Source organism: Nannobrachium achirus (genome assembly GCF_963921795.1).
Source record: "Nannobrachium achirus genome assembly, chromosome: 21".
NCBI lineage: Eukaryota > Metazoa > Chordata > Actinopteri > Myctophiformes > Myctophidae > Nannobrachium > Nannobrachium achirus.
The window spans coordinates 32,655,434-32,677,784 of record NC_137828.1 but is presented as its reverse complement, the minus strand read 5'-3'; the positions used below and the strand labels follow the sequence as shown (position 1 = coordinate 32,677,784).

The window sequence follows — 22,351 nt, the reverse complement described above, 5'->3', positions numbered from 1 at the left end:
GTTGGCTCACTGGAAACACACTGCTACACCAGTGGGTCTCAAAGTGTCGTCCACAGACCCTCATGGTTCCTTGGGGTTCCAAATGACCTCTTAAAAGGCGTGTATGTCTGAGAGTGTACAAATGGAACCAAATGGACCCGTAAGGGTCCATTTGTTCACTCTCAGAGTTATGGGGCTCCATGAAATAAAAGGTTTGAGAACCACTGTGCTACATGTTATGTAACGGAGCCTTCATTATCATCATTAGTGACACCTGTGAAGGAAGTGAGAAGAGACCCAACCTCTCTCCAATATGGCTGCTGTGCAGAGAGCCTACTGGGAGTTGCATGGCGTGTTGGACGTGTTCTGTGGCCTAACGTACCTTGATGGGGCCGTCCACTGGGTCCAGTCCCTGCTCCGACAGCTGTTTCAAGGCACTTAGAGCAGCCTGGGAAGGGGGAGAGAGAGAGAGAGAGAGAGAGAGAGAGAGAGAGAGAGAGAGAGAGAGAGAGAGAGAGAGAACAACAGATGGCGGAGTTAGTGAGTTGAGCGAGCGCGCGAGGGAGGGAGGGAGCGAGATAGGGAGTGAGGGAAGGAGATGGGGTGGGAGGGGAGTGAGTGTCACCCTTCAGCTGCTTTTCAAATAACACTTACTCTGGGAAACCCTATGCCAACAGGACACTTTCCCTTCTCCTGCTGTTGTGTTTGGCTCATCTTCCCTAACTGTTTATCTAGCGTTCTAAGAAGTGTGTGTGTGTGTGTGTGTGTGTGAGAGAGCGAGAGAGAGAGAGAGAGAGAGAGAGATAGATGTGTGTGTGTGTGTGTGTGTGTGTGTGTGTGTGTGTGTGTGTGTGTGCGCGAACGTGTGTGCGTGTGTGTGTGTGTGTGTGTGTGTGTGTGTGTGTGTGTGTGTGTGTGTGTGTGTGTGTGCGTGCGTGCGTGCGTGTGGGTGCGTGTGTGTGTGCGTGCGTGCTCCCCTCCCACTGTTTATCTTGTGTTACTGGGTTAACATTTCCACTTTTTGCTTTGGCTGCTCCACATTTTCCAAGTCAATCAAAGTGACATCTGTATTCCTGATGACTATGGCTAAGTAAATAGCTAGGGGTCTCAAATACCTATAAATCACGCAAAGCTTAGAAAACACAACAGATACAATTAAGATTTGTTCTAGAGTGGAGATGTTTGGGCCAGCGTGTCAAACAGCGTCCCTAAATACACAGGAAACACCAACGCTGCACATTAACGCCCTGTTGAGTTGAACACGATGACAAAACAATGTAAATCACGTTGGTGAATTTCAACCCCCGACAAAAAGCGGACATGTAATGATTTTAGCGGTCTCTTTTTTTGGTACAGGCTTAATTACGCTGAAATGGTTGCGGTTGAGGGAGTGCGACCGACAGTCTTTCCTGGCTGTCGAGGGAGTAGTTTAGCTGTGGGGTTTGTGTCGTCTAAAACCACCGGTTCGTAACGTGGGCTAAATGATTGATAGTTAGGATCAGTGGTGGAAAAAGTACTCGCATTTCTTACTTTAAGTAAAAACTGCGATGTAGACTTGTAATTTTACTCAAGTACATTTTGAATTCCAGACTTTTAATTCAAAATGTACTTGAGTAAAACTACAAAAGTATTGGCATCAAAATGTACTTAAAGTACCAAAAGTAAAAGTACTCATTCGGCAGAGTGTCCGATTTCTTAAAGGACCACTTCTGGGACAACCAGATCTTATTTTAGTGTTGTTTGGGACACGATCAACACAATCCGTGCTACATGCTACAACTGGTCATATGATGCATCAGTTTTCAAAGGAATGAAATGTATAAAAATCTACAAACGCAACGTTTTATGTATGTTTGTAATAATAATCAAAATCTTTAAAGTAACTAGTTAAGTTTTCCAATAATTGTAATGGTGTAAAAAAAACAATATTTGGTACTGAGATGTAGTGGAGTAGATGTAAAATAATTGAAAGTTGGAAATACTTTACTACGGTAAAGTAAAAATACCTCAAAACTGTAATTAAGTATAGTACTTGAGTACATATACTTAGTTACTTTAAACCACTGGTTATGATTAGGAACTCCAAAAGGTAACACTCAGAGTGTTAAATTAACACTGTCTTAATTAAGACAGTGTTAATTTAACACTCTGAGTGTTACCTTTTCATTTAAATGAACCCTGAAGATGTTAAAGTGGAGCTTGTTCTCCCAGAGATACAAGTGTTATTAAATGCAGATTCATAATGCATATCAAAGTTAAGGGTTCCTAAAAAGGTTGAGAATCATCATTAGACCAGACTATAGTACTCGTCTGCAGTGGTGTAAAGTAAGTACTTTTACTTAAGTACTGTACTTAAGTACAGTTTTTAGGTACTTTTACTTTACTGGAGTATTTCCAATTATCAGTACTTTTACTTCTACTCCACTACATTCTAGATCCAAATATTGTACTTTTACTCCACTATATTTATTTGAAAGCTTTAGTTACTCGTTACTTTACAGATATCAATTATAATATTATAAAACATACATTAACCACTTTAGCCCTATTTTATACCTTGGCTATTTGAAAATAGCCGATCTACAAGATCACAACGCCTCACATCGCGACGCGTTGTTTTACTAAGAGATATGTTACATAGTTTAATTTATATAAATTAATTATTATTTATATGAATTAATTGTCTCTATTGACTTTAATTACAAATTAAACTTTTCCCAAAATATGGAGATGACTGACATTATAGACCACATGAGATTGATACAGTATGTCCATATATGGGAATCCCCAAATATGGGCTTAATATTGATGACATCAAGGACCTCCATATATGGTCATAAAAGGGACAAGGACTGACACAGAGATCTCCATATATGGCCATTAATTTATTAGTGAATTAATTTTCCCCGTTGGTAAGACGGAATTCATTTGCAAGTGAGACTTGCATCACGGCAACCACACTTCTTTCTAGTTTGGTTCATAATCACAACCAGCCACATGTAATGAAATGATGCCTAAAAAAGAAAAGGAAAAAAGAAACAGCCCCATCATCATCATCATCATCATCCCTCTCTCATCTAACTAATGTGCAAGTTAGACGGTCCTCAAGCGTCTCACGCCACGCTTGAGGTGCAATGATGTCATTTCCTTCCAGCGCCCTCCCCCTGCCCCCTCCGTGTGCCATGTGGAAGAGCTGCCAGTGATGTGTGGTCTGGTGTACTTGATGCCTCTGACAAGCCGTTGTCAGCACAAGTGGTATTTCATTCCACTTATCAGACACTGGAGCCAGTCATTGAGAAACTGCTCTAATGTATGCAATGTGTGTGGAAGTTGAGGGCGTTCTAGCTGGGGGGAGGGGGGGGGGCACATCTGAAAGACAAACAACAAACGAGAAGTGGAAGAGGGTTACCAGGTGGTCTAGCTACATTCTATTGACTCTTGCGTACTTAAAAAGGTATGGGCTGGCAATGTCAACAATTTGCTCTATAACTGTGGATCAGTGACACCGGTGGCACCTTTGCTGGTAGGGAGTGCTTGCCTTAGGACCACAAAGACGGTCAGAAACGGAGCACTTTAGCGCCAGGGTGTGATCTGGGCTGGGCTGGGCAGATCTGATCTGATCTTAGCCAGGCTGCTGGTCCAATCCCCGACACGGATCTTCTCCTCCATCTTGAAGATTGGCTCCAGATGTGCTCTCTCTCTCTCTCTCTCTCTCTGTCTCCCTCTCTCTCTCTCCTTCGCTGTCTCACTGCAGACTGAGGGGGTAGCTGGCTGGGGCATAAATCTCCAAGTTGAGCTGACACCAGAAGATCTGGCCATGCATATCCCAACACATCCAACATCTCAGGCCCTTTTCCCTGCTCTGTCCATACATACCCAGCCAACTCCTTGAGTGCTTATCTTTGAACATGTTAAAAGTGTACCCATGACAATGCTCCATCTCTCTCACCGCTGCAAGAGAGCACTACATAGAAGCTGAATTAACACTTTGAATGTGACTGTGCATCAAACATATATGGAGGAGGGAGAAATTGAGAGGAAAGGCACCGGGATCATGGGTGAGCAATACTAATTCTAAGGCGTTAACAAGAAAGACATAACACAATCTGTGCTTCTGTAAGAATGTGCCGATTTCGGTCATAGAATCTCACAAGCACAAGAAACAGTGACCAAGAAATAGTGACCATGTTTAACCAGCCATGAATCAGGCCCGGTGCCAGAGGGGGCCTTTCACCCTCAGTTGCAAATCCTGCCCCCTCAGTTTAAGTTTTATATCGTCACTGTCGTCTGTCGGGCAGAAACTTTGTATCTCCGAGTTTCACATTTCTATGTTTTATTGTAAAGTAAAGCCCCGCTTTATCTACCAAGACTAAACTAGTGAAAATAGCAGATGGCGTTGTGTGCTTGTAGATCGTCTATTTTCACTAGTTTAAATACTTTTTAAAATGATAAATACAAAACCAATGGTATTGGACAATATATATTTTGGACATCAAAATATATATTGTTTTAATATAAAAATGACATGTGCCCCCTCACTATTTTCAACTGCCCCCTCAGTCATTTCATCCTGCAGCCGAGCCTGCCATGAATCCACTACGCTACATTAACGCATAATCAGAGAGGAGACGAGGCTTCGGTGGACCTGCCTAAGACTAAGAGAGACGTAGGGACTCTGCTCACCTCGTTACAGGACCACCGACATGCCTCTATGCCTCGTAATAATACTCCCATTAGTCACATCAGTTCCACCGCACTGACAAATTAACACTTTTTCATTTACAATGTGTTCTGGCGACGAGCCACCTAATTCCCCCGTCTCACTCGTGTTTAGGGATGGGACGATATGAAAATTTCATATCACGATTATTGTGACAAAAGAAATCGCGATTTACGATATTATCGCGATAACAGCATCCATTACGTCGCAACGCATTGTGAGACATTTGATAGAGTGAAAAAAGACTGTAATTGTACGTATATTTTAAGCACCTTTTACCAATTATAGAGGGTATAAGTGGTACTGGATATGCAGCTCGGCAAATAAAAGGTGAATTGATCCCAGTGCATGACGGAGGACGATATCATGATAAATTAAATCACCACGATACGATTATCGTGAGTGTTTTTTATCACGATAAACGATAATATCACGTATCGTCCCATCCCTACTCGTGTTGCCGTTAAGCTATGGAGCCACAGGATGTCTGAGGAGTGAGACTGTGTGTTCCACGTGCTCCAAGCGGGAACACTTATCATACACTTAAGATCTTGGGAAAATATGAAAGTCGCTGCATCACATACGCACGTGTCTCTATGGAATGCTATACGCAGGGGAGGATGTTACTAACTGCTATCAGTGTACTTAAGTCCAGAATCATTTCCAAAGCAGGCTTAGCTTTCACCCAGGAGAAATGCAAACCAGGAATGGTAATTTATGGCAGGCAGGTGCAAGGGGCAAACCTGGTTTCTATCCATCAAAAGGGGAGAAAAATCTATAATGTGATATCTGACGCATACAGGTACTGAGAGTCCTGCAATAACAACGTAGGCCTATATTATGTAATGTAAATGTAAAGAGTATACCATGGGCCATAACTTAAAGCCTATCTCCAACATGTCATAGATCAATCGAAACCGCTCTTTCTTAGCTGACGTGATGTCAGATTTACTCTAGCCGAGGATTCCCAAGCTTTAAGTTGACAATCCAAGGAAAGGGGAACACTTCCACATGTTGCATTTTGTGTATTTCTATATTAGGTTATAACATTCAATAATACATAGCACATGATTTAGCCTGTGTCATCACACAACGGTCAGCACCGTCAGCGTGCGCCGCCACGGAAAGAGTAGTTAAGATAAGAAAACACCCGAGACAGATGGATGGTTCTGGAGTCCTGATCACCGTGACACCTGACGAATGACAAGAACTGGAAACAATCTCAATTTTGGCCTCTCTCTTTCTCTTGCGACCCATAAATTGCAATTAAAATCTACTCCCCCAACGATGATCACTGCTTTGGTTGGTTGTTGTATTTATTCAATTGGTTTGGGGATCCCCCCCTCCCTGAGTAAATAGCCAGGACACATCTGTTGCTGCGGGGCTGACTGGGGATAAACAGCCGTAAATCAGGGGGTGACGGTGCTGCTGCTTGCTGATATACGACAGACAGACAGACAGGCAGGGGGATGCAGCCAAACCCTCGTGTGCCTGTAAGAAGCCACGGGGCCAAAGACAAACACCGGGCCCTATCTGTGGGAACGGCAGCCAGTGAAATCATTATTGTCTTAATGAGATAAGAGGGCCATCGCTGGAGGTGGCCGCTGCGCCGAAGCGTCAACACCCAGAGAGGAGTGTTTAGTCTGAGACCCAACGCCACAAGGTGGAAGTGGTCCATCTCTGTCATAGCAATGGGGGGACGGCACACAGAAGGGTGAGAAGAAATATGGAGATGTGGGGGGAAAATGGGAGATTGAGACCCCTCTTCACCTCTTCTTCCCCCCTCCGTCCTCACCCCCCCAAATGTTCAGATAACAAAACCAGCTCTCAGCACCAGCGCGGGTCTGGAAGCCAGGCTGGATTCATCTCCCGTGCCGTGCGCTATAGCCCAGTGTTTCTCAAACTCTTAAATGTCAAGGTCTCCCCTTAACTCTGACAGCGTACGAATGGAACCAAATGAACCCGTTAGGGTTCATTTGGTTCCATTTGTATGCTGTCAGAGTTACAGACTTGTATGAGTCAATTTAGACCCCCCTAAAAGGAACCCACAGAGTCCCTGGGATCCACTTTTCAGAACCGCTGCGCTAGCCCAAAAACGTTGCCAACTTCACACGTTGGCTCATTCATCTCTCTCGCTCCGTCCGGTCGTGCCCCCAGATCAAAAGGCTTGGACAAACAGTGGTGGAATGTGACTGAAGGGGGGATGGGGTAGGAGAGGCCTGTGACCGATGCCCAGCTTCCCGACGCGTGAGTGACAGGATCAGCCTCATTTTTCTGGGCCCGCTGTGATCTTAATGGCTTCCCTGATGGAGTCTTCACTTCCCGTTCGGCGGCTCTGGGCCAAACGCAGGGCGGGTCCCCCGGGAGGGCCCCATGGCGTCGGCCACTGATGGACCTGATGGATCGACGGATCGCACTGGCCCCAACAAATCAGAGGCGGCTGTCGGCCCCCGCGGGCTGAACCGCGGCGGTCCAGAGAAACGACTGGACTCCCCACGAGGACTGGCTTGATGGAGGAGAACGGTGGGAAGGAGAATGGGGGGGGGGGGGGGGGGGAGAATGGAGAGGAGAGGAAATTGGGACAGGAGAGTCAAGAAGGGGAGAGGATTGGAGAGGAGGAGGACAGGAGAACCCTCAAGTTTTTCTCCAACTCTGTCACTCAGCCGTAAGACCCTCAGCAGCAATCCAAGACTCCAGGTGACCTGGAGACCACCAGCATTTCATTCAGTCACTCGCGCATCTACGTTTTTACCAATGACAGTGGGGGCGCGGGGGGGCTGCAAGGGAAAGGAGCGCTTGTTTTCGGTGATGACAACGCTAGGCATGCTGTCTCAGGCGACCATTGAGCCACGTGAGACACCGCCAAGCGAGCGGTAGCGAGCAAGTCGCCTTGTCGAGCGGTGCGACGGTCGCATGAGCCTACTCAGCGCAGTTACCGAGTTATGTCCCCCTGACTTTCGGCACCTACGCGCGGTCCAAGTGAACACAGCGAAGCGCTCCCTACCTCCTTGCCAACCACTGGCCCCCACCGTTGCGCTTATGTTCCTTGGGAAATGCCAGATCGCGTCACACCCACACATGCACGCACACACACACCTTTAAGGGATGTGCAGAGAATGTTAGAGATGCAGGAGCTGACATTTCTAAAAGGGCCTTTTGGTGAAAATATTGCTATTTTTTTGGGTGAAAATAGCAGACGTCCAACCTCACAACGCTGCGACGCGTTGTGAGCTTGGAGGTTGGCTATTTTTGGTGCGTGATATCACACTGAACAGCATAATCAAGTCAATACTGGAGATGTGGCCTAACGGCATTCTACACAGAGAGGGCAATTCTTTCAACATAAGATGCTGCATTCAAATTCAGGAGAGTTTGGACAAGGCAATTCTCTGGAATGCTGCCTTCAGTTATGGCATGGAAAGAGGGCATTTGCATTTCTTTCACCATAGTAAAAACTGCATTCATGGTCTGGCGAGGGCGCTTTTACAGACAGATAAAAGTGCTCAAGCCCCCTTTTATGTCTATGCGTGCACGTGCCTGGGGGGGGGGGGGGGGGGGGGGGGGGGGAGGAGAGAGAGGGGGGGGGGGGGAGATGGCAGTGGGAGTGCTCTGTTTCCACCTCTCATTATGGACAGAGTGTGGTCTTTGGCAGCACTAGAAACCAAACCATGAACAGGGGAGGACTGTCCACCACTCTGCAGGTGCATGTTAGTAATACCGCACGCACAAATGAAAGTGTACACACACACGCACGCAAAGTTAACACACATGCATGCATTATTGCATGTATACATCAAACAGGTGTGCATACATCCATGCAATACACACACACACACACACACACACACACACACACACACACACACACACACACGCGCACGCGCACACGCACACACACACACTTTCACAACCGCTTGCTGAATTGTTGCTTCTCAGAACCCGAGACGACACTGGGCCGGATGTGGCCCGTTAGCCACACCACTGGCTTTTGTTCGCTCAGCGGGAAAAAAGGAAAAACGCCATTGAAATGCGCTCCGCTCGGGCAACTGTGCACTCGCCGTCGCGCTTTAACGATGCCATAAAGAGCCCAATTATGAGTCGGTGCGGGCCGCTTTCCCATGCCAACGAGCTAGCTGCCTGCCCGCGGAGCGGGAGAGAGGACAGAGAGGAAACGCGAGGACAAGGACGCGGGATGTGTGCCCGCTGATGACGCTGGGAGATCTGAGGGGGGAAACGTCTGCTAGACTAAACAATGGTCCTGAGTGGGTTTCAAACGGTGCATTTTAACAGGCGGACAGGACAGGACAGGGCCTGGGAAGCGGGAGAAGAGAGGCCCTTGTTGTCAGAGGAGGTCTGAGGCGGGGACGTATTGTTTGGCATGAGGGGGCCTGTTCTGTGCTCCAAAGGCCACATAAAACCCTAACGGTGCTCCATCTTTCTCTCTCTCTCTTTCTCTCACTGCTGCAGAGAGTAATAGGAGAAGCCAGAGGGAGTCAAATCCCCAGGGCTGTCTTCTCCCTTCTGTCCGTCTCATCCTACGTTAACTCCCTGGTCCCTCCCGTGTCGCCTTCCCACCATGCTCATTTAAGATCCTTAAGCCAGGGGTCTTCCAACGTTTTCAGGCCAAGGACCCCTTTTCGTAGATTCCATATAGTTTCCATATTGTTTAACAGCACAATCATCAGTGTATTTTGGATTCATGTCAATTTGTGTTTTCAGATATTTAACCACTTGAACCGTCAATACTTAACCAGTAAGGCTCCCTAATCGGGAGATAAGCGACCGTAGGTCACTTATCTCCACAAATAGGGCAAAAATGTGTTTTGCCAAAATCTTCCTGATCCATGTTGATGACATGAGTGTAGACATACTGTGTAGTGATTTTCGTGATTTTAGGGCAAAATCTGTAGGAGCAGTGTCCAAAAATGTGTTTTTAAAAATCGGCCTGGAGGTGGCGCTATATGGGAGAGATTCATGTTGATGGGATGAGTGTAGACATACTGTGTACCGATTTGCGTGATTTTAGGGCAAAAATTGTAGGAGCAGTGTCCAAAAATGTGTTTTGCAAGAATCGGCCTCATGGTGGCGCTAGAAGAGGGCCATGTGAGAAATGAGGGGTGGGGTCTCCGCGCCGGCAAGGCGGACGAATAGGTACCGGCCCCGGCTGTCCCGGTCGCTCCTAGCCGGAGTTACGGCATTTTATGTGAGCTGCAGTGTAGGGGGTCCTCCACTGGGGGCGCCACCACTTTTGCATCCATTCTGGAGCACCAGGAGTGGGTGGTCCCCGGGAATTCCCCGTGAGCAGCCCCGTTGGGGTGGTCATTTGGTCAGTTTTGCACATTTGGTTGTTTTTTTACATCTGGGGGTCCCCCAGGGACCTGGGGGTCCCTGGAGCTCCGGGGGTCCTTGGAGGTTGTAGTTTGGCAGGCAAGGAGCGTGTGTGCAAAATTTGGCATGGATCGGGGCAACGGTTGCGGAGATATGAGCAGGGCAGGGCAAGAGTGTGACGTGTGAGGTGTGACAGACAGACTGACGGACTGACACTTTGTGCAGGGTTTGATAGTAAATGCGACCTACGGTCGCAATAAACATGACCTTCCCCTCTACACCAAAGCTCTTTCTGCGAGGCTTGTAGATCTGCTATGTTTGGCTAAAGTTCAGAATATGGACACTAGGGTTCAAGTGGTTAATATAAAAAACAAATCACTAGTTCTCAAACCTTTTTGTGCCATGGACCCCCAAATTGATATATGCAGACCTGAAAATGTTTTGTGCCAAAGACATGAAGAGAAATACACTCCGCACTCACTTTAAATAAGAGTCTTTTTTAATAAAGAAGAAGCAGCAGCAGTAGCCTTCAGATAACATCTGAAGGCTACTGCTGCTTCAAAGATCTCCAAGGAGTCTCCATCTTCAAGTGAAAAAATATTAAATATGTATTTCTTTGGGCGAGGCAAAAATAAAAATAAAAAAGTCCAGCATGTGTGGACTCTCATCATGTCTTCATCAGGGTCTGGATGGGTCGGACTCGGATGTGTTGTTGTCACAAAGTCCAGGCACACCTGGACTTGTCTCGCGACTACGGCACTACCACTTCTTTAAGTCATTATATTCCCTTTTACTTGACTATTTTCTCTTTTTTTTTGTATCATGTCTTCTTGTGCCATTCAGCCTGTAGCTTCCTCTTTCCCCTCGGCCATCTCTTCCTCTGCATTCTTCCCTTTCTACCCACATCAAAGCCCTGGAGAGGGATCACTGGCACATTCCTGGATAACTCATGAAGACGACGTGTATGTGTGCGTGTGTGCAGGGGCGTCACAAGGGGGGGAAAAGTGGGAGTGAGTTACTAGGGCCCAAGTTGGAGGGGGTCTTAATTATTTTATACTTTAGCAATTGAAAAATAGCAGATATACAAGCTCACAGTGCGGCACCGAGTGCCGCGCTGCGAGCTTGTAGATCTGCTATTTCTTAAAAGTCGTGAAAATGTGTGCAAATCTTTGAATGTATGTATTTTTTAAGCGAACATTTGTACTAAAATTTTGCTTCGGGGGGTCCCTGGAACTAGATATTTTGAGAAGGGGGTCCGAGGCCAAATACATATCATTTTGGGGGTCCTTCACATGAAAAAAATTGAGCACCACTGACATAGAAACTCGGAAGGACTTGAAACATTCAAAGACTTGCACAAATGTTCACGATTTTTCAAAAATAGCAGATCTACAAGCTCGCAGAGCGGCAAGCTTGTATATCTGCTATTTTTCAATAGTTAATGCACAAAATAATGCGTTCCCAGTCTAAACGGGTTAAACCCCATCCCCCTATGAAGAACATTCATGGGGGGGCCTGCAGTGAATCCTTGTACCCAGGGCCCAGAATTTGGTGCGACACCCCTGTGTGCGTGTGTGTGTGTGACAGAGAGAGAATCCATGGGTATGTGTGTAATGTGTAGAACTGTGTGTGTGTGTGTGTGTGTGTGTGTGTGTGTGTGTGTGTGTGTGTGTGTGTGTGTGTGTGTGTGTGTGTTTGCTGTGGTGTGTCTGTTTGATATCGCGGTGTGATGTGTACATGGATTCTTGAGTAGCTGCAGAGGAACTGCACTCAGATCCTCTCACCAAATCTCTTCCTCACTGGCGCTCCATATTTCACACGTCCCTCCACATCAGAGGCATTGATAAAAAGAGCCAGTGTGTACCCTGGCAGCTGCATAAGGGCCGCAGCCCTAACACAACGTTAATTCCGCCGAAGTAGCACTTCATAAGTCCCGCAACAGTTCTCGTGCTACGGCATAGCAACGGTCACTACAAAACCACATAAACCAAATACAGCTAGGTTCTTTTTTTTTTTGGTGTGTGTAAGTATGGCTTTTAGGCTTTGTTTTCCCTCTTCTATATCGTCACTGTCGGGCAGAAACCTTGTATCTCCAAGTTTCAAATGTGTATGTTTTTTTCGTAAAGTAAAGCCCTGCTTGACCATAGAAGACTGTGGCACAAAAGTAGTGCGTGCTGCTTATAGAGCGGCTATTTTCACTATTTTATATCGTTTTTAAAATGATAAATACAAAAAACGGTTTTGGACATACCAGGGTTTCCACTTTCCACCCGACTATGACGATATATACATCTGAGTATAATGTACTTTCAGCCCCAGTGTGGCGATCAGCATTCCAGAGATGGGAGGTGTGTGTGTGTGTGTGTGTGTGTGTGTGTGTGTGTGTGTGTGTGTGTGTGTGTGTGTGTGCGTGTGCAATGTGGTTCGGGACTTAAGATGAGTGCTCAGTGCTGACTGGGCGAGCAGCAAAGCGGGGGTACCGGCTGCAGAGCTCCCCAGGGGAGCAGGCCTTCGCTGACATGGGAAGCCATAAATAAGGCCCTGGAGCGCAGCGCCATGTCATGCGTCATTTAGGCCGGAGAGGCCTGCTTTATCCCTCCCCCCCTCCCGCCGCCGAGTGTGGCACCTCCTAGGGCGTAACACAAAACATATGGACAGAGGGCGAGGGGCAGGAGCACCTCGGCATACCATACCCCTCGCCCTGTCAGCAGAGCATCTAGGAGGAAAAGCAGGCGCAGCCACAGAGCGGCCCGTGTTAAGAGAGAGATCATGGGGGTCAATGTATCAAAGATAGCCTAAAGCAGAGAGCAATCTTTTCTTGGATCAGAGCCCCACTTGAAAATCTCAAACGTACTCACCGGTGTTCATGTTAATGGTCAATCAATCGATTGTTTCCCGGCTTGGATCGATGGAACATACGTAGTATGATTTAAGTTGATATATATTGGTATCACAATAAAAGCAGTTTTTTTTTAAAGATCTTTTTTTTGTTTGTATTATTGCCAATTATTTGGGGGCCCAATTGCGATGTCCTCACGGCCCACCTAGTGGCCCGGCCCACAGGTTGAGAACCCTCTGGCCTAGAGAACCCTGTGATGTGGACATTGTGGCTTAGATATTCCTGCTCAAGAATTCCAATGTGAATACGAGAACAAAACATAACTCGGGGTGATTTTGTTTCCCCTCCATGAATCGAGCAAGGTGAGAAATGCTGTATACGTATATGTCACTTTACATTTTATGTAAGGCGATCTAGGACGAGGATCCTTGAGCGGTGAAAGGATGACATTCTTGCGCAACGAAAAGGAGAGGATGACACTTTCTCTTTCACCCAGAGGAAACAATGACAATTTCACTGGGAGGAAACCGCCACCCACAGAAGGCCGCCTGGGATGTTCATCTGAGGCTGAATATGCAAACTTATTCCAAGGTCCGCTATGAATCAGAGCCTGAATAATGCATTGGAGATAGGGTGCGTGAGAAAAAAAAAGAAGCATTGCTGAAGTGAAAGGGTTCCGATGAACGATGTTGGGTAACATGACATGCAGACTGTCTCAAGGTCAATGACTCACAAACATGAGCTATGACAGCACTCAATTAAAAGTTGAAGTGGTATGACAATGCAACACATCACACGCAAGCACATACGCAAGCACGCACACACACACACACACACACACACACACACACACACACACACATCCCCTAACTCATACCCACTGGGTGTGGGTATGAGTTAGGGGATGTTTGTGGTGACATACATACACACACCACAAACATCCCCTGACCCCCCCCCCCTACACCACACACCACACACACACACACACACACACACACACACACACACACACACACACACACACACACACACACACACACACACACACACACAGGTGATAACACACTTTCCACAGTGGACTATGCCTTTAATGACTCACACCTATATCATTTCATTATCCATTAATGGATGACGCACCTACACAAACAAAAAAAACTACTAGCTAGGGATGGGACGATATGAAAATGTCATATCACGATTATTGTGACAAAAGAAATAGCGATTTGCGATATTATCGCGATAATCAAAATCCATTATCCTGGGTGGAACATTTGCCAAAAAATAGCAGATCTACAAGCTCACAACGCGTTGCGACCCGTTGTGAGCTTGTAGATCGGCTATTTTTTGGCAAAGATATTTGATAGAGTGAAAAAAAGACTCAAGTAAGTAAGTAAAAAAGACTGTATCAAGTATGTATATTATTAGTACCTTTTATCCATTATAGAGGGTTTAAGTGTTACCAGATATGCAGCTCGGCAAATAAAAGGTGAATTGATCCCAGTGCATAACGGAGGACGATATCACGATAAATAAAATATCCACGATACGATTTTTTTTATCACGATAAACAATTATATCGCCTATCATCCCATCCCGAGTACTGGCCTTCCAACCATCACTGGCACAAACAGGGAACAGATGCTTTACTTGTACCTCACACACCACAGGCATATCAATTCATTTCCTGGTAACGGTATAAAGTCACGGCGGGAGAGAAATTCGGGGAAACACCCCTCTTGATTGTGCATTGCACTGATTATCTCTATCTACACATCAGGTTTCCCAATGCAGCAGGTTGCATCACCTCACCTCGGGCCCCCACCTGCAGGGATCCACGTTTCCATCGCGGAGGGGGAAGCTTCCCTAATCCCAGCCCATCCCGCCCACGTCGCCCTGGCCGCAGGGGATAAGGTATGGAAAGCCGTGGGAGGAAAAGCTTCACTGTCACACTGATGGCGAGGAGATAGCCATCGCTCCCGGAGGGGCGTCCCCCGTCTCTTTTAGCGCACCTGTCTCCTCTATTTCCTCGTCCCTCTCTCAGTGGTCTCAATGGTCAACCCCAGGATTCTCCTAAACACTTCACCATACTTTCCTGTGTTTTTCACCCCCCTCCCCTCCCCATTTCCTACTCTGAGCCCTCCGACGCAAGCTATGACCATTGGCGGTACAGTGTATAGCTCATAGACCGTAAACCAGGGGGTCCGGGACACCTAGGGGGTCCTCAGAGTTACTAGAGGGGGTCCTCCAAATCTTTGTGTGATAGGAACTTGTTTTTTTTCCCCCTTTCTTATATTAACCACTTGAACCCTAGCGTCCATATTCTGAGAACTTTAGCCAAAAATAGCGCGATAGGGTGTTGTGAGCTTGTAGATCTGCTATTTTTGGCAAAGAGCTTTGGAGGAGGAAAAGTGAATCCAAAATACACTGTTGATCGTGCTGTAAAACAATGAAACTATATCTATGAACAGATTGTGGGGGTCCCTGCTTTATCTCTCTCTCAACTAAGGGGTCCTTGGCCTGAAAACGTTGAAGACCCCTGCCGTAAACAAATATGGACAGCGTCATGTCACTGGCTTCTACAGACCGTAAATGAAGCCTATTTTGCAGTGATTTCAAATCCGCCATATTTATCTATCCGGTCCGAGTTGCAAAATTAATGGAAATTAATGCTATTGGCTTAAACCTAAGCGTGGGCGGGTCTTGACTAGGTAGAAACAGTAGAAACCCTAGAAACATACCCTTATTTATCATTCAAATTAATTTTTAAATTAATAGGACCATCATTTACTAAACGTCATTAGGATTTAAAAAACACTTTAAAATAGCGATTGAAAAACAAAGTGTTTATGAAAGGTTTACTAAGGTAAAAAAATCAAGTGTAACGTTTTCCCCAAAACCTCATCAAGTTTTATTGAGATTTATAATGTACTACAAACGGCAGAAGGTGAAACAGCGACTTCTGCTGGACCATTCATAGGAACGGCAGGCTGAAGGAGAACCCGGAAGCTTCAATTCCAGCCAACAGGGTTTGCCCCTTTGTATAGCTTAGCGATATGGGGAGAGTGGTACAAGCAGTGGTTAGGTGGGATGCAAATTGGGGGTTAAGGTTATCACCATGTGGCTGTCATGCTGCCGTACAGTTGGGAGTAAAAAGGACCTTTCCATCTTGCAGCACGGAGGCTTGTGCAGCCCACAGCACAGCCAGGTTCCCCTGTCTTTTTAATGGCTTCCTCCCATTTGCATGGATAATGCTACAGAGAGACCGGGCTATATCAATCTCTTGCGAGGATATCTGTCTGGATGTCAGGGCACACCGGCAGATGTTATCAGGCCCCGACATTACATTTAAGAACCGATAATGTCTTTTGTTTGTTACGGGGAGTTTAAAGCCTAACTGCATTAAAGTTAGGCTGGACAAATGTAACGATGGCTCCAACCACAAAGTATCCTGAGCGAGTATTACAACTCAGAGGGGTTGACATTTGTATGCAATTAGGCATGGGACAATAAGTGATATTATCGTTTATCGTGATAAAAAACACTCAGGATAATCGTATCGTGGAGATTTAATTTATTGTCGTGATATCGTCCTCCATCATACACTGGGATCAATTCAATTTTTATTTGCCGAGCTGCATATCCGGTATTAAACCCTCTACAGTATACCCTCTATAATTGGTAAAAGGTACGTACTTCTAATACAGTATATGTACTTGATACAGTCTTTTTTTCCCACCCGCCCCAGGATAACGGTTTTTCATTATCGCGATAATATCGTAAATCGTGATTTCTTTTGTCACAATAATCGTGATATGAAATGTTCATATCGTCCCATCCCTATATGCAATTAATAATGGTAGCAGCAGCTGTCGGTCGCTCCACAGCAGGGCTTCAATCTCGCTCAGGTCAGCGAACGCCATGGGATAACGAGAAGGGGTGTATGAGAGACAGCGTAGGGAAATAGTGGAAGTGGAAAAGAAGGAGAAGAGGGAAGAGGACACTGGGAGTGAAGCATGTATTGCTGGGGGAAAGAGAGGAGGACGGAGGAGAAGAAGAAGAGGGGATAGCCAGGGCCCAAAGTGTCTTTATTGTGACACCAGCCAGCTGCACATACTGACTAATCCCCATGCTCCATCACAGGCCCCCTATATTTTCCTGTCAGAGTTGGTAGTGTGTGTGTGTGTGTGTGTGTGTGTGTGTGTCTACGAGGGAATGTGTATGTCTGGTGGGTAAGGACATCCGGTAACAGGAGAGGGCTCGCAGTCAGACAGCGTTTTACACCTTCTTACTCCCTGTCTCTTCCTCCCCATAGTCCCTCCTCGGCCCCCTTCCGCATTCGTTTTAAAACCACCTCACACACACACACACACACACACACACACACACACACACACACACACACACACACACACACACACACACACACACACACACACACACACACACACACACACACACACACACACACACACACACACACACACACACACACACACACACACACACACGGGACACGCCTGTAAAACACTCTCTGGTGTTCTGTAACACGCTGCCCCTCCACCACCACACCAGTCCTGTGACCATCTCTCATTACCCAGCATGCTCACTGGGGCCCATAAGATGTGGTTGGATTGGATGTTTCAATCTTGTACTACGCAGCTTAGCAGGAATATCTCAGAAGAATTCTCGCCGTGCAACGAGAGTCTATTAGGAAGCGACGTTGCGTTGGGGAGCAGCAAAGTGTTATGGAAACCTGTTCTGTGTTGCTATGGCAACTAACGGACTGTAATGCAGAGCAGTGGCAGAAAGTAATTGAGTACATTTATTTCGACCGTAGGTCGCAGTTTACTGTCAGAACTAGGCCTGTGCAAAAAAATCGATTCACTATATTATCGCGATGTTAAGGCCGGCGATTCAATTAATCGATTTTCAAAGTTCAGAATCGATTTTCCCGATTTTATAAAAAAAAAAAAAAAAAAAAATAGGCGAAAGACAGAGGAGAGCTGTTATTCTCCCCTCTCTCTCTCTCTCGCTCTCTCTCTCCCTCCCTCTCTCTCTGTGTGTGTGTGTGTGTGTGTGTGTGTGTGTGCGCAATGTGCATGCGTGCGGCAGTTCACTTCTCTGTGAGCCACGTTTCTCCCCTCTACACACACGCACACGGAGTAGAGAGAAAACTGCTCTGCTCTTGGATAGTTGGATACACCACTGACAATGGAATAATTCATCATAGATCATAATATAAATAGCTTACTTTTACCTTTGTAGCTGTTGTCATCTCAAAGTAAAATCCACAATGTTATGCTCCAAGTTGCTTAATACACCGCCGTCTCGGACGCTACAGAAGTGAAATTTAACGAGGCTCGTTTAGAATGACCCTAATTTGACATAGTGTGTGAGTGTGCGTGTGTGTGCGTGGCTCCAGACCAGTTAACGTCTCTCTCCTTCCCTCTCTATGTGCGACATGAGAGATAACTACTCAGTCACGTTGCTGTAAAACTTCCCCAAAAAAAAAACATAATTCCAAAGCCATTGGAGCAGATATGGACAACAGTTGTTGCTGATCGAAGGATAAAGTTTATAAATTCCCTTATAGAGTTTAAAACAGTCATTTCCATAGGAGCTAACGTAAAGGAGGATGAAGCGTTGCCATTCAGTTTCTGACACAGAAACAAGCAAACAGGTCTATAAAAAGGTGTTGCCAGATCCTGTTTTTGCGAGCAAACAGGTCTATAAAAAAAAAAATGTGCGGAATGTCAGTCAAACAGAAATGTTGCTGTCTGATATTGTTTAAGAACAGTGGTTCTCAAACATTTTCATGCCAAGAGCAAGGATCCCAAATGTGTAATATAGTGTACAGAAAAACAATCTTAAGGGCTTTGGCCTATTATTGATTCCGCTTTTAAAGGAATATGTTATTAACCATTATAACCAAGTAACCTTGAACATAATGAAGGGCAGACAATATTGCCACTGTGTTTATAGGAAAACGTTTTTCTTTTTTTCTTTTGGAGGAATTTTCCTAGGACTAGGACTAGAATCGAAAGTTGAATTGAATTAATATATACAATGTCAATGTTGAGTAAGAGGAATCATTAAATATATAAATGCTGCTACAGTGACAAATTAGAAGAATTTATGGATTTCATGCTGTGATCGATCGGTGCCTGCAGCACAGCGATTTTTCTTTTATCTTTTATTTATGACTGTTGTGTTCTGTGTTTTCTGGCATCTTGACCAGGAACATGTTGTAATGTTGTACCACTGGCACTTTGGCTGAAATAAATGTCAGAAAGATTGACTGACTTTATTTGGCTGCATTGATTTTGAAGTATATGATTCAACTTTTAATGTTTTATATTGTTTAGAATTGTTTTAAAATGTTTCAATATAAAAAAGCTGTAATTTTTGGGGAAAAATCGCAATAATCGTGATTCGAATCGCAAATCGCAGGAAAGCGCAATTAATTGTGATATAATCGAATCGTCACCCAATGAATCGAAATCGAATCGAATCGGGAAAAAGTGAATCGTCACAGGCCTAGTCAGAACCGGCATAACTTGTCCATATCCGCCCATACGTCAGAGCAGGGATCTCCATATATGGGCATAAACAGGTGACATCACAGTGATGTCAGATACTCAGAGCAGGGATCTCCATATATGGGCATAAACAGGTGACATCACAGTGATGTCAGATACTCAGAGCAGGGATCTCCATATATGGGCATAAACAGGTGACATCACAGTGAGGTCAGACACTCAGAGCAGGGATCTCCATATATGGGTATAAATGGAATTCTGTTATGGATCTCCATATATGGGCATAAAGGGATTGTATCTCAGATGATGCCCTGTTAGGAGAACCATACTAACAGAATCCATATATGGCCAAGACAGATGGCGCTTTTCGCCCTGAGGCGTCTTACAGGTTTAAGTACAATTCTAAGCTACTTTTACTTTACTTGAGTATTCTTTTGATACTCAAAATATCATGGCAAATATTGTATTTTCTTTACGCCACCACATTTATTTGACAGCTTTAGTTACAAGTCGCTTTAGAGATTCCGCAGATTTAGATTAATATTACAAAACATAGATTTACCATTAAGACGTATGTATACTTCTTTAAGTGCATTTTGATGAGTATTTCTACAACGTGGTTAGGGATGGGTATCGTCTGCGATACTTTTAATGGTATCGATCCATGACATCGATACTATCGAGTATCGGTTCACGTAAAAACTAACGATACCTCGTTTAGATACTTTTGAACAATAATAATAATAATAATAATAATAAAACTTCAACAGTATCAATAGCCTATCTGTAAAAAGTATGTGTATATTCTATTGTAGAAAAACAAATGCATTAATTATACAATAGCAGCCATAACAGTAATAGTAGTCACATCAACTACTCTACTAGGCCTACTTGACATGAAAATGGTTGAATAACTGGCTTAATAACTTATTTTGGTGTGTAAAATAGCCCATAGAAAAAAGGCAAATAAGAATTATAATAATAATAATAAATAAAAAGTATCGAAAATGGTATCGAAAAGGGTATCGTATCGATTCCCGGGTATCGTATCGATTCCCAGGTATCGAAAAAGGTATTGTATCGATTCAAAGTTGAACGATACCCATTTTACTTAAGTAAAACATCCAAGCGCTTTTTGCACCACTGATGCAGACCACAGGATCATGCATGAGGCATGTTTACCTAACACAATACATTCCAGTATGCTTACAGTATATCAGGGGGAAGACTCCCAGGGCTCAGCAGCCCCCCCCCCCCCCCCCCACCCCCCCCGAGCCATACTGCTTCAGTGATGAACCGCTCCAGGGAGCCACGCTAACCAGGCAAAGATGGCCTACGCTGCCTGCACGGGCAAAGTGCAAAGCAACACACACTGAAAACACATGTCTTTTTCAGTTTTTTTATAATGTTAGCATAATGCTATTACCCTGTTAGTTTAAAGCCGGTGTGTGCCTGTCACAAAGTGTTCATAAACAATCCTAACAGGAACAAAGCCATGTTATGGGTTCCGTCTGCAGCACGCGGTGACGTGAGCCATGGCCAGATATAGAATGGCTTGGCTCCAGTGTTTGCCAGATTTTGCAAGGGAAACAAGCGGTCTACGACCACAAGCCCAAAAGTCGCGAGTAGAACATAGGATATACAGTATATATACAGTACACATGCTATTTGAAAATAGAAGATCTACAGGCTCAGACGGACACGTTGGGAGGTTTTGAAACCTTTTAAATACACACATCTTGTGCAAAATATTTTCAGATGGGGGCCCGTGGCCAAATACCGTATTAGCCCGAATATAGTAAGACTCTGATTATAAGACGAATCCTATTTTTCAATTATCATTTTGGGAAAAAAAATATGTTGAAGACAAAATATTATATATTATATATATTTATAAGTTATTTATAAAGAAAAACGTTTTTATTGTAAAATTATTATAGAAAAGCTCATACAGAGACGTAATAGTGTCGCGGTGTATAATGACAATGGAAAATGTCACTGGAGAGTCAAGCCATCCGACTTTGCCAAACAGGAGGTGAAGGTCCAAATTTCGCTGCGCATAATTACCGTAGGAGCTCGCGGGGGCTATGATGAGAGCAGGGACAGGTCCTGAAAGATACATAACGTATCTCTCCGGTGAAAAGTCTAATCCCTGATTATAGGACGACCCCCTATTTTGAGGATATGTTTATTAGAATAAAATATCGTCCTATATTCGGTATTATACGGTACATTAATTTGGGGGTAGGGCTGTCACGATATGACATTTTACATGACGATTAATTGTCACTCAAATAATTGCGATTAACGATTTAATTGTGTTTTTGTCATTGATAATTACATTTCTGTTCAGCTTTTAGGCTTTGAAGTTGCACATGGCAGATATGAAACATAACCTAAATATACAAAGACATATTTGACAACTTTCTACTTAAATACTAAAATAACTCAAAATAACATTGATAGTGGAAATAGACCATCTACAAGCTCACAACGCGTCGCATCGCTTGTAGATCGCGACGCGTTGAGCTTGTAGATCTGCTATTTCCACTATTTCTGAAAATGTTTGTATATGAACATTTTTCAACATTCACGATTATGACGATTATGACAAAATATTTGCGATTATGTCAAATAATTGTGAGTAGACGATTATGTAATAATTGTGACAGCCCTATTTGGGGGTCTATGACATGAAAATGTTTCTTTCTTTTTTTTAATATATATCTTTTAGGGTCTTTTTCTGTCTTTTTAGGGGATGGGGTGAGAGATACAGGGAGTGACACGGCAGCAAAGTTCGTCGAACCTCAACATGGAGCCTAGGACCGCTATGCCAGCGGCCAAGAAAACATCGTTTAGGAAGGAAGCCAAATAAGTACACACAACTACGCTACACTACATTTTAACAAGCCTCCCCAAAAACCGCAAACCCGCAAATACCAATAT

At 44.7% G+C, this 22,351-nt stretch overlaps 1 protein-coding gene across 3 annotated transcripts in view; it reads right to left on the bottom strand.

The window, feature by feature from the left end:
* Positions 1 to 22,351, bottom strand: part of stau2 (staufen double-stranded RNA binding protein 2) — a 176,060-nt gene that overhangs the window by 4,950 nt on the left and 148,759 nt on the right. For all 3 annotated transcript variants that reach the window (XM_080751538.1, XM_080751537.1, XM_080751539.1), the window contains exon 14: positions 362 to 427. In XM_080751538.1, the coding sequence (XP_080607664.1) occupies positions 362 to 427 (66 nt within the window). The remainder of the gene's footprint in view (positions 1 to 361; positions 428 to 22,351) is intronic.